At 34.8% G+C, this 15,614-nt stretch overlaps 1 protein-coding gene across 1 annotated transcript in view; it reads right to left on the bottom strand.

Annotated features, from left to right (window-relative positions):
• LOC308221247 (protein SIX6OS1) overlaps positions 1–14,667 on the bottom strand; it is a gene marked incomplete at its 3' end in the record, with an annotated part of 29,816 nt that extends 15,149 nt beyond the window's left edge. The window contains exons 1-7 of the mRNA XM_080618233.1: positions 14,124–14,667; positions 13,760–13,816; positions 10,643–10,769; positions 6,129–6,218; positions 1,484–1,671; positions 973–1,015; positions 466–586 (exon numbers count right to left, since the gene is read on the bottom strand). Of these exons, the coding sequence (XP_080474359.1) occupies positions 466–586; positions 973–1,015; positions 1,484–1,671; positions 6,129–6,218; positions 10,643–10,769; positions 13,760–13,816; positions 14,124–14,172 (675 nt within the window). The 5' untranslated portion in view covers positions 14,173–14,667. The remainder of the gene's footprint in view (positions 1–465; positions 587–972; positions 1,016–1,483; positions 1,672–6,128; positions 6,219–10,642; positions 10,770–13,759; positions 13,817–14,123) is intronic.
• Positions 14,668–15,614: the final 947 nt, after the last annotated feature.

The raw sequence follows: 15,614 nt of genomic DNA, 5'->3' as shown, positions 1-15,614 counted from the left end.
CTTTTATTTGGGGGAAAAGTGGAAGAAATTTATACGATCCTTACTGTAAAGCATATTTAGTTAAACACATTCATATTAAAAAAACTTAAAAACCAGTAGGAACTGTGAACGCTTGAGTGCTGGGGCTCACTAGGGATTGGCACTGCTGTATTTTGAAGTGTATTCCCTGGCTCTTGAGCTAGCACAAAAGTCAGTATGACACAGTGCCTTGACGGAAATTATGATGTAAACTGAGGTCAACAGAAAACAAGCTTGAAGAGCCATTACTTTCATGAACCCCTCTTGTTTAAGAAAACATGTGTTAAGAAAACCCTACAGAAACATAATAACTAAGACTGGAATCATCATGTTGGTATGTGTGCTTAAAAATACACTACTTTTTTATGTTTCAGAAAATATAACTGTGCAATATACAACCACATGTATAACACGTGTTTATATAAAATAAAACTAAAATACAGTTACCTTTTTTAAATAATTGATTTTCCTTTCTAATTCCTCAGCTTCTTTTTGTAGTTCAATGGATTCTTGTGTAGCAACTGCAGCAAGCTTTAACATTTCCTGTGTCTTTCGCCTTGAAGAAGCACTTCCATGTTACGGAATATAAACTGCCACAATACTTTTTTAAGCAAGCAGTACTATCAGATCCCTGACCCCTTGATGCCTTAAGCGTGAATGCTGGAGATGCAGAAAGCTCTGAAAAATCTACAAATCTAATGTCAATTAGGCTTCTCCTCCTTAATGAAGCATTTTGACAGGTATATCATTAAATGAAATCTTTTTTTCTTTCCTCAGAATGATCCCATAAACTTCCACTGAAGAGTACTATTACACCTTCCATTTTCTCACAGAGAAATGCTAATGCTGCCACTCTAAACATAAATACATAATTACTTCCTAATATGAAACTGTGAAATGTAAATACAAACTTTTTTCCCTGTAAACTGCATAAACACTACAAATCAAGGATACATCTGTAAAGCCCAGTCATTTATGGATTTAAAAGGAACAGGTTCTGCAGAAATAAAATTTCATTTCAGATCATTAATATACTGACTTAATTTTCTTTACAGATAAATTAATAGGTCAGGAGCACTTAATATACATAACAGAAATAGCAGTATACAGAGAGCAAGGCCACTAAAAACACCACTAAAAAAATAAAACCATAAAAAATAAAATTAAAATTTTGAGAGGCGAGGTCTAAAATAATTTTAGGACTTGTTTACCCCAAGAAGCTCAACGGCAAACCTCTCCCCATTACATTCAGGGTTGGAGGAAGGAATATTAGTATGTATATTCTAAATTCTTGTTCAAAGTCTGTTCGTTACAGATTTTTTTTTTTTTTCCTAAAAATGGCATAACAAAAGGAAAGTCTTTTTATTAACTGTGGAAAATTAATCAGAAGATTTCTGTACAGCACTTTCAATATGCAGTGCACTACCAACAGGCTCTACTGTAAAAGAATTGATAATAGCAGTACCCAGAATATCCAAGCAAGTGTCTTCTTTCAATTTATATTTCGCAGACTGTTTCAATACTCGGTTTTGGATTTTTTCAAGTTCTTTCTTTTTTTGATAATATTTCTGTGCAAGAGCAGTTTCTGCATACTTTTCACGCTGTTGCTTTAACATCTCTTTATACTGGGTTATGTAATCCTCATACATTTTCCTATAAAAATACATGTCATTTAATTATTTAATATTCTATGATTCTATGATTCTATTTTTTTTATATGAAGATATTCTTTGTAAGAAAAAAAAATTATTAATGGCATCAGCTCAACTAGGCTTGCTCCTGTCCCGGAAAAAAAATTGTATTATGTTTAGTATACCACTATCTGGCTCTATTTTTTCTCTCCCAGTTTTTTTCCAAGGAAGACTGTACTGTATGTAACAAAGTATACACTCATGATGTAAAAAACAGTCAAACCTCATTGTTCTGAAAGGAATGTAGACCATACCATATTCAAAGGCAGCCTAGCAGACGAAAATGTTTTTTCCCTCTGTAATTATCATGAAACTCGTTGCAAGCCAAGGTCTCTGTGTATACTGGCACAATTCCACTGGTTCTGGTGGAGCTACATCAAACTTACAGTAAAAGAGAATTTGGCCTAGCATTCATATTTAGAGCAGTCTGAAGCATCACTGAACTAAGAGCTGCCTCCAAGGAGATGCTGAGTAATCTGTGTGTGACCAGGGAAGCCTTAAACACACACACTAGTCACACTAGAACAACAGGACAATTCATGCTTAAGGTTAGGCAACCACTTCGATGTACAACTGGCAAAGAGCCAGAATACTCAGCTTCCTGTAGGACTGCCCTCTAAATTACTGTTACACTAATATAATTTCTCTGACATCATGTGAGTACATAGCTACAAATTATAGAAGTAGGTAGCACCAATTGATGTTCATGACATTTCTTAAAACTTTAAACGGGCTTTTGAAATAATTGTACTGCAAAAACAAATACTATAACAAGTAATAGGATATAACTCATCAAGATGAAAACTGATCAATATTATGTTTGGAAAGAAAAGTGCTACTTCATAGAACAGCCACATTCTTGTGTTAAATCAATTAAAGTGACTATATTGAAATAGACTTCCCTCCCAGGTTTTCTCACTCAGGCAAGGAATTTACAGGATAGATTTGCTAACAGCAGATCAAATATTCAGCTGTCGCACTGGGATAAGTTTCTTATTACATCAATAATGCTGTTAAGTGTAATTTTCATTACAGGTAATTTTGAGTAAAAGAAGTATCTTTTGGGAAAGTTGAATAATTAACAATACAATCAAGGAACTGGTTCTGGTTCTTAATGTCACACACAGGTAATCTAAGTATAGACCTGCAGGAAGTCTGTATTTCCCAAGAGTTAACTATTAACAGTTTTAAAATTATGAACAATAACAATCAATGCCCAGTAGCAATATTCCTCTTTAAAATTGAATAACTGCTTAAAAATAAATTAAAAGATGACAAGTTTTAGAATGCTGGTATTCTATGCTCCTTATTCTTGAAAAAAAGATAAATTTCGGCATACGCAAAATATATAACAGGAGTTTGATGGTGAGCATTTATGCAGATGGCACATATTTATAAGGCAATATCACAGATACAGAAATCCAGCATGCATCATTCACACAGACTAGTCATTTAACTGAGAAAGAAATATCACACAAAGTTGTCTGATATTAGCATATACCAATATAAAATCATGGAAGTGAAAAAAATGTCATCCTCTAGAAAAAAAAGTTATGCGAATAATAGAGAGGCAAATTTTAAAATATGAAGTTATTAGTATACCTGTAGGTTAGCCAGAACTTCCTTTATGAAAAGCAACTAAAGTCAGAGACCCACCTCTTTAACTGTACCATGAATAAAGCCTACATTAAGGAACAGTTATCACTGCTTGTGAAGCATATGGTATTCCTCTCTAAAGAACCCATTTTACCTCAAACTGCTACTGATCATTTAAATGCAGCATGACTAAAAGGCAGACACTCCTGGCTGCCTCCTGGCAACAGAAGACAAAAGAATTTGTGTCCACATTCAATTGTAGAAGCTTCTACTCTTATAAAGGGAAAACAGAAGTCACAGGAAAAAATAGTAAGATCTTAATTTTCAAATAAAACTACACTCCAGGCACCAGTTGCCGTTAAACTGACTGAGTTCTATACACTTCCCTGGGGAAAGAAGTTGTAGATCAACACTGTGAAACCAAGGAATTGACACTTCCCAAACTTTATGCAGAAAATTAACTTAATCTATTTGGTTTTCTATACAGATGGTCTTGGGAATCTGAGTTTATTGATTTACTGAATATTTGTGTATAGTGTACAAAATTTCCCAGGTATGAAAGATGGAAACATTCATGTCTATTTAATTCAGTAGATTCTACAAATAATAACTAAGCAACAAATAAATTTGCTGATACACAATTAAGAATGTGTTACAAATAAAATTTTAAAATAAAAGTAAGCAAAATAATTTGTTCTAGCAGGTACACTTCAAGCTTCTGAAAATAATCCTCAGACTTCACAGCATTTTCCACATATTGATATTTATGGCCATACATAGTACAGTAGAGTACAGTACAGTATAGCATAGCATAGCAGTCTTGAGAAACTGTCACTATTTTTAATATTTTTCCTAGCTAATTCACATCCTCCAGTTCTCACAGTTAACCAAAGTCTATTCAGAATTCAGCCCTGTTCACATTAAAGTGATTAGAAATAGTCTTAATCTAATGACAATTGGAAAAGGTAAGCACCCACAAAAACCCTGAACATTATGTGGATAGCGATTCATTCCTTTTTCCTTTCTCATATCACTTATTTTCAGGATGAATTTCCAGTCCACATAAGCATTCTTATGTGTTCTTGAAACCAATAATAACGAAACAAAAAAAAGTGCCTAATTAAATGCAAGCTGATCTGCTCATCTTTTTAAAACATCTTCCCATCTAAAGCAGTATGTCCTCAGTACCTCATAAAAAGCATATTCAGTGCATAAAGTTCTAAATGTACTTATTTTTCTTCCTAATTTAAATAATATTCAGAATTTGCATGATTTGAATATATTATTGACTGCTTCAGTACAGAGCAACTATACTTGAGAGACCACTTCTGCAAACTATGTGAATTAAATTTACTTTATGATTTATAGTCATGAAGTCTTATAATTAAGCTCAGGAAAACACTTTCATGATGGAGTTGAAATTAATAATCTAAAGAAGCAATTTAAAAGTAATGCTTCTTTGGCTTGTCAGCTCAAATTAGTGAAAGCCAAAATAGTTTATTCCTATACTCATAGAAAGCCAATTTAGCCTTCTTTTTCACCAAATACAGAGCTCTGAACAGGAAGATGACAGATAAATTAGTTAATTAAAGGCTATCAGGCATGCTATTCCTGCTGTATTGGACAACTGACAAAAAGAACACTTCTAGAAGAACCAAAGCCGACTTTTTAAATGACCTAGAGTTACACCTCTCTCTTGGTATTTAGATATCTAGGTGGGTCTGCCATGATTTTTTCACCATAGGGCTAGCCAACCTCTTCCCCTTCACAAGCGTATCAGTGAAGGTGAGCAACCTCCGTACAATGAAAATGAATTTTACCTGAGTGTTAAATAGAACTTCAGTGGGTTAACTTGGCACAACACATTTTGAACACTGCAGGGAAAATCTTTAGGGATTGTTCTTTAATCCATTGAATGTAGGCAGCTACACTGCACAAATAATCAGTTCTTTCAGATGCAGAATCTAATTAATGCAGACAAAACACCTGAAATATCACTTACTGAACAGGATTGAATTTGCAATTAATACTGACTAGAATCTCACCCACTACTGGTCTTTAAATGGTTTTAGACCTGGTGGCTTTCCCAAGCCACTCACCTAGTTTTTAGAACCTATTACTGAATTTGCATGCTTTGTGGTTATTTTGAAGAATATACACCAAAATACAAATATACAAGTAAAGTACATTTTAACAATCATATGCAATTCATACTCACAAAGAAAATCATAAAATCATCTGAATGCTTCTAATTGTTATCTTACTTAGTCTATATATGATTTAAAGGCTTAGGTTCAATTAAATGATGCTTCTGAAAAAAACATAAACTCTGTGTATTTTGAAAAAAGTCTTCCCAAACCTGAATATCTGAAACTACTGAAATCACAGTATACATGAAGATAAGTCATAATAATGGCCAAAAAAAATCATTCATAGATAAAATTTATGTATGCTTTTGTAAATATGCTCTATTTCATATTTCTGGCAAAGCTGAAACATTGTCTTTATTTCTTGGGCTTTTCTTGAGATTGTGAGCAACTGAACAACATTCTGAAAAAATACTATACGCATTTGGGAAGCAATTGAATTTGAAGAACCCATATTTTGAACCCATAATTTTATCCTATTCCATTGGTAACTACAATATATCACATGACCTTATAATAATGTAAACCAAAAATTCCTTTAATTACTTAGTCATTTCCATTATCCTGAAAAGTTTACAACAACTGTTTGATGCAGACTGCACTATCTTCTCTGATCAGTTTGGACTTGTTAGTAAGTACTATAGATAGAAACCTCATCTCACGCGATCACAGATACCTCTCATTTTCTGTAGCTTCCTGTAAAGCTTCAAGTTCATTTTTCAAATATTCTTCATGCTGGCTAAGAATTGCATAGGTAGGCTTCCAGCTGTGAAAAAAGTAAGACAGCAAGTATGTAAATGGTCCTTCCTAACAAAAAGCCATTCAGAAATGAAGACATCAAGTTACCTTATCTAGCTTACTAGAATAAACAATTTACTTAATGTTTTGAAAGTCAAACTTAAACAGGTTTAGTTAGAAAGTTTTTACGTTCACACATTTATTTTCTTCAGATTTTCAAGCTGCAAATTCAAGAATATATACATACAGAATGAACAAAGATTATAAAGCACTTTTTAAGGAACAAATAAGAGTGAGCTTCACAAATTTCTGGAACCTAATGCTAAGCAACTAGGCATCTAAATCCACACATCAGGTATGCTGAACAGCACCATCAGTAAATCCTTTAGATATGTTGATCTTGTTGGAGACGCACACAGCTTCGTTCTCATCGATACCACCAGCACCTATCTCGTACCTAAATGCAAACAGCAGTCACAAACTCAGAATTTTCTCCATTTACTAGTCCTACTCAGAAACCAGCCAGAAAGAGATGCCATCCTTCAGTACAATAGCTCAGACACTGGGAGCACTAGTGTGTCATTTTGGAGTCACAGGTGCACATACCGCATCTTATTGACTAGATCTGAACTCAAATTCTGCCCCTACAGGAAAACACTCCATCTGATAGTTAACAATAAAGTAATGTCAGATGAGAACTGAACTTCAGTTGCTGCCAGGTAACATTCTTTTCCACCTCCAAATCACCATCCACATATATTTTCATATTTGATACGGTTGGCACCTGTTTATATAGTATGTCTACACTGTTAAATGCACACATTTCAGAAACCTGCCTCCAGACAAAAGGCGCTGAGTGGCTTTCACCCAGCTCATAATTAGATTCTGCTAGAGCAAACTGATGGGTCCACATTTGGTAATGCTTAGCCTGGATCTCCTCTCATGTGGCTCCCCTACAACCCTGAAACACAATTAATCCATTTTTTGTTCTTCCTCTAACTTCAGTAGCCTTCTATAAGAGCTACAATCCAGCCCACCAAAGTGCTTTTCCTACAGCAGGATGCTGTAGACTGTACTGAAAGCATGGCAACTTCAGGGAATACATGAAGGATTTAGGACTAGTAAACTAACAGTACATTCTCGACATCCAGGTAGCAAATATGCCTCTTCCTTGGATGTGGGAACTCTAGAAAAACAGGCAGATAAATTCCTGATTCAAGTGAAATTCAGATCGGCTCTTTAGGGGAAGCATATAATTAATGGGTCTTTTAAAAGAAAGCATCCTTCCTGAAAAAAAGATGGTGTGAGAAGCATGAGCCATCCAGGCCTGGATGTCTCCTACACTCCTACCTGAGGTAACAGCTATCAGAAATGACATTTTCACAGAAAGCTGTAACTGAACAAATGGCCAAGATGTTGCTCAGTTAAAGACGGTAAGAAGCAAATTCAGAAACCTCTGAATTTGTGTGCATGAAGTTTCTAAACATAAAGTAATACCTTAATAAGACTTAACAGACACAAAGCTGTTGCGAGATGATGAGGGAAAGAACAGAAAAATGACTGAAGTCTATTGAGCTAAATAGGCTTAGGTGTTACTAACAAACACTCTGCTTGTTCAGATAGAAAAACCTCTGTAATGACAGCTTGTCAACAGGCAAATTCTGAGATGCTGGGAACTGAGATTCAGATGATGGCCAAATCATCAGAGCAGTCTGGGCTCCTGTAGGACAGATATCCTATTTCTCACGAGAGAAAAAAAAATCACATGCTCCCTCCAAGAGGGAGCTCCTTCCATCTTTTTCTGTAGAAAAAAAATAACACATCCTCTCTCTAGTCAGGGCTTAAAGTGATCAGTATATTCAACTTTTGTACAGAGTACAAGTGTACAAGCTACTCTAAGGCAACACACACACCTACAACGAAGTTTGTCTGACTGGCACTATCTGTCCTAGGAAAACTACAGACAAAACTCAACTTTAGTAACACATACATAGATACTATCAAAGCTAAACACTGAAGAAGTAGAAGGAAAAATCCATCAGGACTGAAGAGACTAAGTGAATATGGGACAGCAATTACAGTTACATTTAAAGAGTCACCTTGACAAGGAGAAGGAGAGAAATGGCAATACAGAACAAGGCTGCAACTGAACAAACCAAGTAATTCATTACTGGACACTTGAGAGCATTTGGACAATCACTTGAAGGGTGGAATAAAATAGAGGCTAACTTAACACAATTTCCATAAATTAAAAAAAGAACAAAGACCTGGCAATTGATTTGTTGAACTGAAGTCAAATAACTTCAAAGTTTAAATGGTGGGATAACACAACATATAATCACTGTTTGTAACAACAGTAAAGTCTGTCAACAAAAAAAGCTGAACAGGACATTGCAGCATCCATTCAGGAAATTTAGCACTATTGGCACAAATTGCTTGACACCAATGTTAATTAAAAATATTACAAAATGCTATTTCACCCTATCTACTGAAATTTCAGGAGAAAGCTGAATTTTAAAAGGCACATATTTTTTAAAAAGTAGAAGCCAACATACTTATATAAAAATGTACTGGCACACAAACATTATAGTGATATTTTACTCAGAAAACTCCATGCCTTTCTTCAGAGGAAAAAAAATAAAGCAATGGAAAAGTCATAGAACTTTTATTAATCAAAGTACAAACCATGTTGTGTGTTACATTTTGTATTCACATCAATTCTGAAGACATGCTAAAAACACGTAAAACAAGAACACTGTTTTGTAAACACAAGGTGTACAGGATTGAAGTAGCTCATCTACTAGCTAGCTAAATGAATCACTGTTTCACAGAGGTTCTTGGTAGCTATCACATTTATTTGCCCTTCCTAGCTAGGGTATAAAAAAGTCTTTATCCACATTAATTTGAAAGCAATAAAAATATCCTGTAGCTTAGCTAGTGGAACAAGACAACAATTTCTTTTATAAATTAGCAACATTCTGAGCTCATCTGGCTTTTTTTCTTCCTTTTCCTTTTCTTACCATCGTTGAACCCAAATTTAAAAAATAGAAGATAAACAGTAAAATTAGAATGCCATCAGCAGTATTTCACCACTTCTTATTGTTCTGGGATCAAGAGGTCTAGTTTGAATCATTCAAGAAATCAATTAGAAAAATGTCATTACTTGCCAAAAAATATGTATTTCAGTTTGGTCATTTTGGGCCTTCAGTTCTTTCCTACACAGACCGATATCAATTTCGTTAGAGAACACACCAGTATCCCAATACTCTTGTCTCAAGTATCATATTTCCTGCAGACCAACTGAATATAAAAATCACGTCTTTTGCTCAAAGACTGCAAACATGCTTCAATATACTTACGATGTCTAGTAATCCCAACAAAAAGTTGGTCCTTTGAGAGCTCTATTGACCATTACTGGCAATTAGTCAACTATGAAGGTAATCATGACTCCAAAACAATATTTGAATTTACAAAATCAACAGTAGAATCACATCCAATACGTAAGGAGTATCAACTAGAATAAATTTTAGAAGCTTAAGATGATTCTACTACGTAAGTGCTCTATCTGATTTTATAGTGAGGGCTTGTTTATCACAGTTTTCAGTATGTCGTTAGATGACATTTTCAGTAATTTCTGACAGAGTCTCTACTCTTCTGCAATCACTGTCCTTCTATGAATACATGTATTCATTAATGAGTCAGGTCTCATTTTCAGTTCCTTTACACTAATCCATAAATTATTCTTTGTAGGACCTGAGCCAAACCCCACTGAATTCAGTGATTAAAATTTAGATCAAATCCTTAGTTCTACCCTTATTTTTTATTTCTTTATTTGCATCACTCAACACTTTATGATTCACCAACAGATCTGCAACTTCAAAAGGTATCTAAGGATATAGTGTGGATGGTTTCAGAAACCTACAAAATGTTCACTTTATACTGCACTGGAGGAAAAAATTTAACATAAAGGAAAAATGGAATTTTCTTGTCAAGGTCAATTTTTTTCCTAACTTTTTATGATAAAGCTATAAAATCAGTATGTTACGGCAATTGATTCAAACAGCTACTCACAGTATTCTTAATAATGTTCAGATCTGACAGAAGTCAGGTGCATCCAAATACAGAAAAATTAGTTTTCTACCTTACTACTTAAATACTTTAGCACGCTGCAAAGACAGTACTTGTGTGATCTCTGAAAACTGTTGAGTCTGATTATAAAAAACTAAACCAAACTTAACTGTAGTCTGGTTTTCTATAATTTACTTTTTCAGGGGATGGGCAATACTGCAATTCTTGTACCTAATGATATGCAGCTTGAAAAACAGTAAGAGAATACTAAAGTTTACCTTAGCATCATTCCTGTCAGAACACACACATACATATTTTTACGCTACTTCCTCACTGACTTTCTCAATACAATCCATAACCCAAACTTTAAGCTGTTATACTTACGCTTTACAGCTCTCCTTAATACGCTCATTTTGCTGGTGCAAATCAGCAATTGCATCATTGCTGTTGTTTATATCTTCCTGCAGCCTTGCGATTTCATTCTTTTTTTCTGTGATTTTTGCAGTATACACTGAAATTAAAAAAACATTTTAAGCATATGTATTTTCAATATATCCATGAAATAAAAAGTCTACGTTCAGAATGATTAAAAACTTCTTCAAAAATACTTGATCTCAATATCACCAGATGAGTGGACAGCCTGCAATTAAGAAAAGCAACAACAGAGTGAGTCAAAAATTTATGGAGTTTTCAGCTGTGTGGTGAGTACCTTAATTATCATTTAATACTATGAGACTGACTTTGTGCTGTTTCCACATCCCAGTCTGTAATTTTTTCGAATCCACAGTGTTTGCAGATACTAGAAGTAGCATACAGGGAAAACAGAATGTAAGCCACTTTGCTCTCAGCAATGCTTGCAACTGGGGAGAATGACTGGTGTAAAATAGTTGCTGTGAGATAAAGGTCTCTTTCAAACACTGGTTTTCTTGAAGTCCAGAAGCACAAATGTTTTGAATGGAAAAGCTGACCACAAAAAGGGAAAAATAAAATCATCACTAAAGGAGTATAAGAAAATCATTAGATTATTATAAACAGAGAAACTGAAATAAAAGGAGAATTTATTCAAGGTGGGAATGTGTAATGTATAAGAAATTAATATAGGAGACAGGTTAATTAATGAAAAAATCCATTATAACAACAAATCTTCAAGCACTAGGGTATTTGTGTTGATTCTTAACACAGATTCTTAATCCTGTCTTTTCTAAAAGCAGGCAGTTAATATTTTCTGAATGAGTGGTCAGCAGAGACTCCATATTGTGCAACATGATCAGCGTTCTCTTTCACAAGTAAATGCTGAGAGCTATCATACATGCTCACGTTGCAATGCAATAAGTGCAACTGGGTGCACTTTTATTTTTTTTCTCTGCACTGTTTATTATTTTTTCATACAAGGTTTCAGATTTATTAGTACCAAAACATCCTTTGCCATCATTGCTGCCCTGAAGTACTGTATACCAAAGCTGGTGGCCCTAAACTGAGGTCAATCACAGACATTCTGCCCTTTTCATCTACTTAACCAGGAAGGGCATCTTAGTTATGCGAGATGTACCTTGAGTTGTCTGACCTACCGCTCTAGACCTTCAGGTCATCCTGAAGTTTGGGTCTCGTTTTGCACTACTTGCTATATATTTACTTTCAATGCCAGCTGCATTTATACTGAAAAAAAAGATAAAATAAAACAAACCCACTTCTCAGAGAAACATCAGTCAATGAAATGCAAAAGATTTATATTTTGAGATATCCTGAAGATCTTCGATATCTTAATATTTTCAATATCTGAAGTCAGTAACTTGCTGTTACTTAGCATAAAGCACAACTTTTGGACAACTGACATAAACTTCATTCCTGTTAAAAAAAACAGGCGTATTTGGAAGTAGCCTGCAGATGACATTTTGAGATTTACCAAGATATAACTGTTTTAACAAAATATCTATTACATAAGTAAAGCCATGCACTTAACACTTCATTTAGCATTTTCTATTGATGAGCACTTTTATGACCAGTATGAGTTGTTCTACTTGCCCTTTGCTTTTGCAAAGACCTTGTGGATGAGATCCATCTCACCCAACTTCACAATGCAGGCACCTACTTCAAAACTAGACACCCACAGCTATCAGTACACTCAGCAGAGTCAAGTGGACATTTTTTTAAAGCTTACTTTCACTAACCTACTTTAAACGCACTCTTCTGGATAAGACAAATCACACCCTGAAAGTGCCCATTTCCCTCCACTGGTCATAAAGGGACTCTAGCCAAAAAGCCTGCCAAATCTCACACTAAAAGCCTGAGGCTGAATGCTACAGCTGTTCCTCTGCCAAGTAATACACAGAGATGAAATTAAATCAGTGGAACTATTTCTGGGTAGACTTTTGAAAGATTTAACCCAAACTTTAAGAAGTCTGAGTGCTGGTTGTGAGTTCATACATATTTAGATATCTTGAACATTCAAATAGCTGTGCCATGTTGTTACACATCCTTTCGATTTTTCCTAGAAGCATGCTCATCTACCATAAGATTGCATAAATGTTAAGAAAAAAAATAACTCTAAGGTTCAATTATGTGACTGGAAAGTTAAAAAACAATTCTAGGTGTTCCAGATTTAGTGTTACAGATGTTTTAATGTTTAAGATGCTTCAATCTAATATTGATAATCTTCTTAAACAGTTAAGTACTTGCTTGCACATACCAGTCAAGATTATTAGAGATGTTGCCATCAAGAGGAACATCGATTAGACCAAAATTCTCTGGTTTTTTTCCTGAAGGTTATGAGCTTCAATATCTACCTATGAAGTACCAGTGATGAACACAGATATTCCTCAGACTGCATAAAGAATAGCTTCTCTACCCCAATAACACTCGTGATTCCACACAGTTGCATGGGAAAAAAAAAAAAAATCAGTCCAGAAATAAGTCGATTATATTAAGTTGTCTGTAAGTCCTGGGGGAAAAAATCTGATGTGGAGCAAGACTTTCTCACTGGGTTTACTATTTTGAATTTCAAATAAAATTACTAGCTGCTTGATGGCAAAAAATAAGAACCAGGCTTGAGTAGGTAGTAGCAACTGAGAGAACTTACACTATTTTAAGAGAACAGAGAGAAGAAGCAGTGAGGCAGAGGTCCAAATCTGGAAAGAACAAAAACTATGAAGAAAGAAAGGAAGGCAAGCGGCAGATGTATTGAGTAAGCACAGCTGAATCAAAGAACTGCCAGTGACTGTGAGGAGCTACAGAGTAAGAGCAGGAAATGGTGCAGCACGAAACTGGCTGTCCATGAGACAGCTGAACAGCATCAGCTAAAAGTCACAAGCAAAAGCAAAGTCTGATAGGGAGAATGAGCAAGCATTGATGGCAAAAGATGAGGTAGGGTAAGAGCAGGACACGGGACAGCTTTCATTACTAGGCTTACTTCCGTCCCTGAAACACAGTATATGTATACCAGGACTAATGAAACAAAAGCAGTGTGTTCAGTGTCTAAGAAAATGATAATTTATCACTACTCACAATTTATCTGTTGATTCACATGCTCCTTAGCATAAGAAGTTTGTTCTAGCTGGAAAACTAAGAAAAAAATAAATGTTTTTTTGGAGTTTAGCTGCAAAACAAATTTATGTTGTACAGAATTAATTGCACGAACACTGATTAGCAAAGATTTGAACAAAATACCTAAATAGCAATTTTAGTATTAAATAGCAGTTAGTACCTCTCTCCATGACCTCACAATTAAGAGAACATTCCATAGGCAAATATCAAGACCTTAATACGGTAAAAGTATCTGAACTTAGTATTACTGTTTAAAGTAGCAAACATCATGATTTGCACTTCATTCATAATTATTAATTTAAAAATATAAGACAAAATGACCTACCAAACTCGAGCAGAAGTTTGTCTAAGTTGCTCAAAAGCCTGTCACTCATTGTGCAAGCTACAAAAGAAAAATGCAATTCGAGTATTTAAACAGTCAGAAGCTTTACTGATACAATAAAAAAGGCAAAATTGCAAGGCAATACCATACATTTTAAGATGAAAGGGAGGAAACAAGTTTTAACTGCATTTGAATTACTATCTAAACCATTCTAGTGGAACCAAATTTCTCACTAACAGTGGCAATGAACTCACTGAAAGTTTAAAGCACAGTTAGGGCAAAAAGGAGGTATATCATAAAAAAAAAAAAAAAAGTCATTTAGGTAAACCTTTTATCCTGCAGCAGTTCTATCTTTGAGAGGCTTAATGTTCTTAGAAAACATCAAGAACGCAAGAAAAGATGCTTGCGTACAAAACGTGTACCCTCTGCGCCATCTGTTTTCCTAAGCCTACGGACAGCAATGCTGGTAACGGAAAAGCTACTCATCCATTTTGTATATTTCTCCCATAGCAGTTCCAAAGTACATTTAAATCAGAAGGTATATGCATAAGTGATTAAAGGCAGAACTCATATACAATGGAAAGCAGATTATTACAAATTCATTCTTCTCTTTGTAGAGCATTGCCATGTGAAAAAACTCAGTTACGGGGTTTTTAAGAGTTTGAGAGTCATGTAGTCTTCTAAAAAGGATGCAATCAACGTTTTATCAGAATGTGCTGAATACAGCTTGCTAGCTCAGGTATACTCAATATCAAGCAAAGTTACCTGGTACTTAACTGTGCCACAATGGCTTCTCCATACCCTGTGTATGAAGTAAAGCCACAACAAATTGGTGATAAGGATGAGATCCTAATCTGGGATAAAGTGAAATAGAAAACAACTGCAGAATTTAACTAAAGTGGCATTAAGGCTACATACTGTAACACTGAGACTGTGGAAACAGAAGCGGCTGGGGGAGCATTCAAAATGCTGGATGTTTGGCAGAAATTAATTTGCCTAACAGTTAAGTGAGGATCTGAACATCTAACCAAAGTGACTGGATTAGTATAGACTCCAATAAAAACTCTGAGAAATAGGTAACAGTTTTACCAAATGTATTTAAAACCTTGGATTCTTAGTGCCTGGAAACACTCAAGATAGCAAACAAAACGTTTTCTGAAAATACTAAGAAAAAGATGAAGAAATACTACCTTGAGCCGCAAGTAAATGAAAAATATTTTTGCTTTTACACAATGTAAAAGAAGATTCTAATTCCTTTGGATGCAAAAATTAGCTTGGAGCATACATAAACATCTGTCTCTAGAAACTGTTTAACAATGTTTGTTAGTTGTTTCCCTGACAGTTCCCATTAAAACTGCAAAATATTGGGGCATACATGGAAGGTACACAGATGAAAGCAAAATAAAAAGCACAAAACATTAAACAGCAAAGAATTTCTATTCATTGGCTTATAAATCACAACATAAAGCTGACCAATAGAGCAGACTATACAGC

The sequence above is a fragment of the Psittacula echo genome, assembly GCF_963264785.1.
Source record: "Psittacula echo genome assembly, chromosome: 5".
In the NCBI taxonomy this organism is placed as follows: Eukaryota; Metazoa; Chordata; class Aves; order Psittaciformes; family Psittacidae; genus Psittacula; species Psittacula echo.
This window is presented reverse-complemented; position numbering and strand designations above follow the sequence as displayed.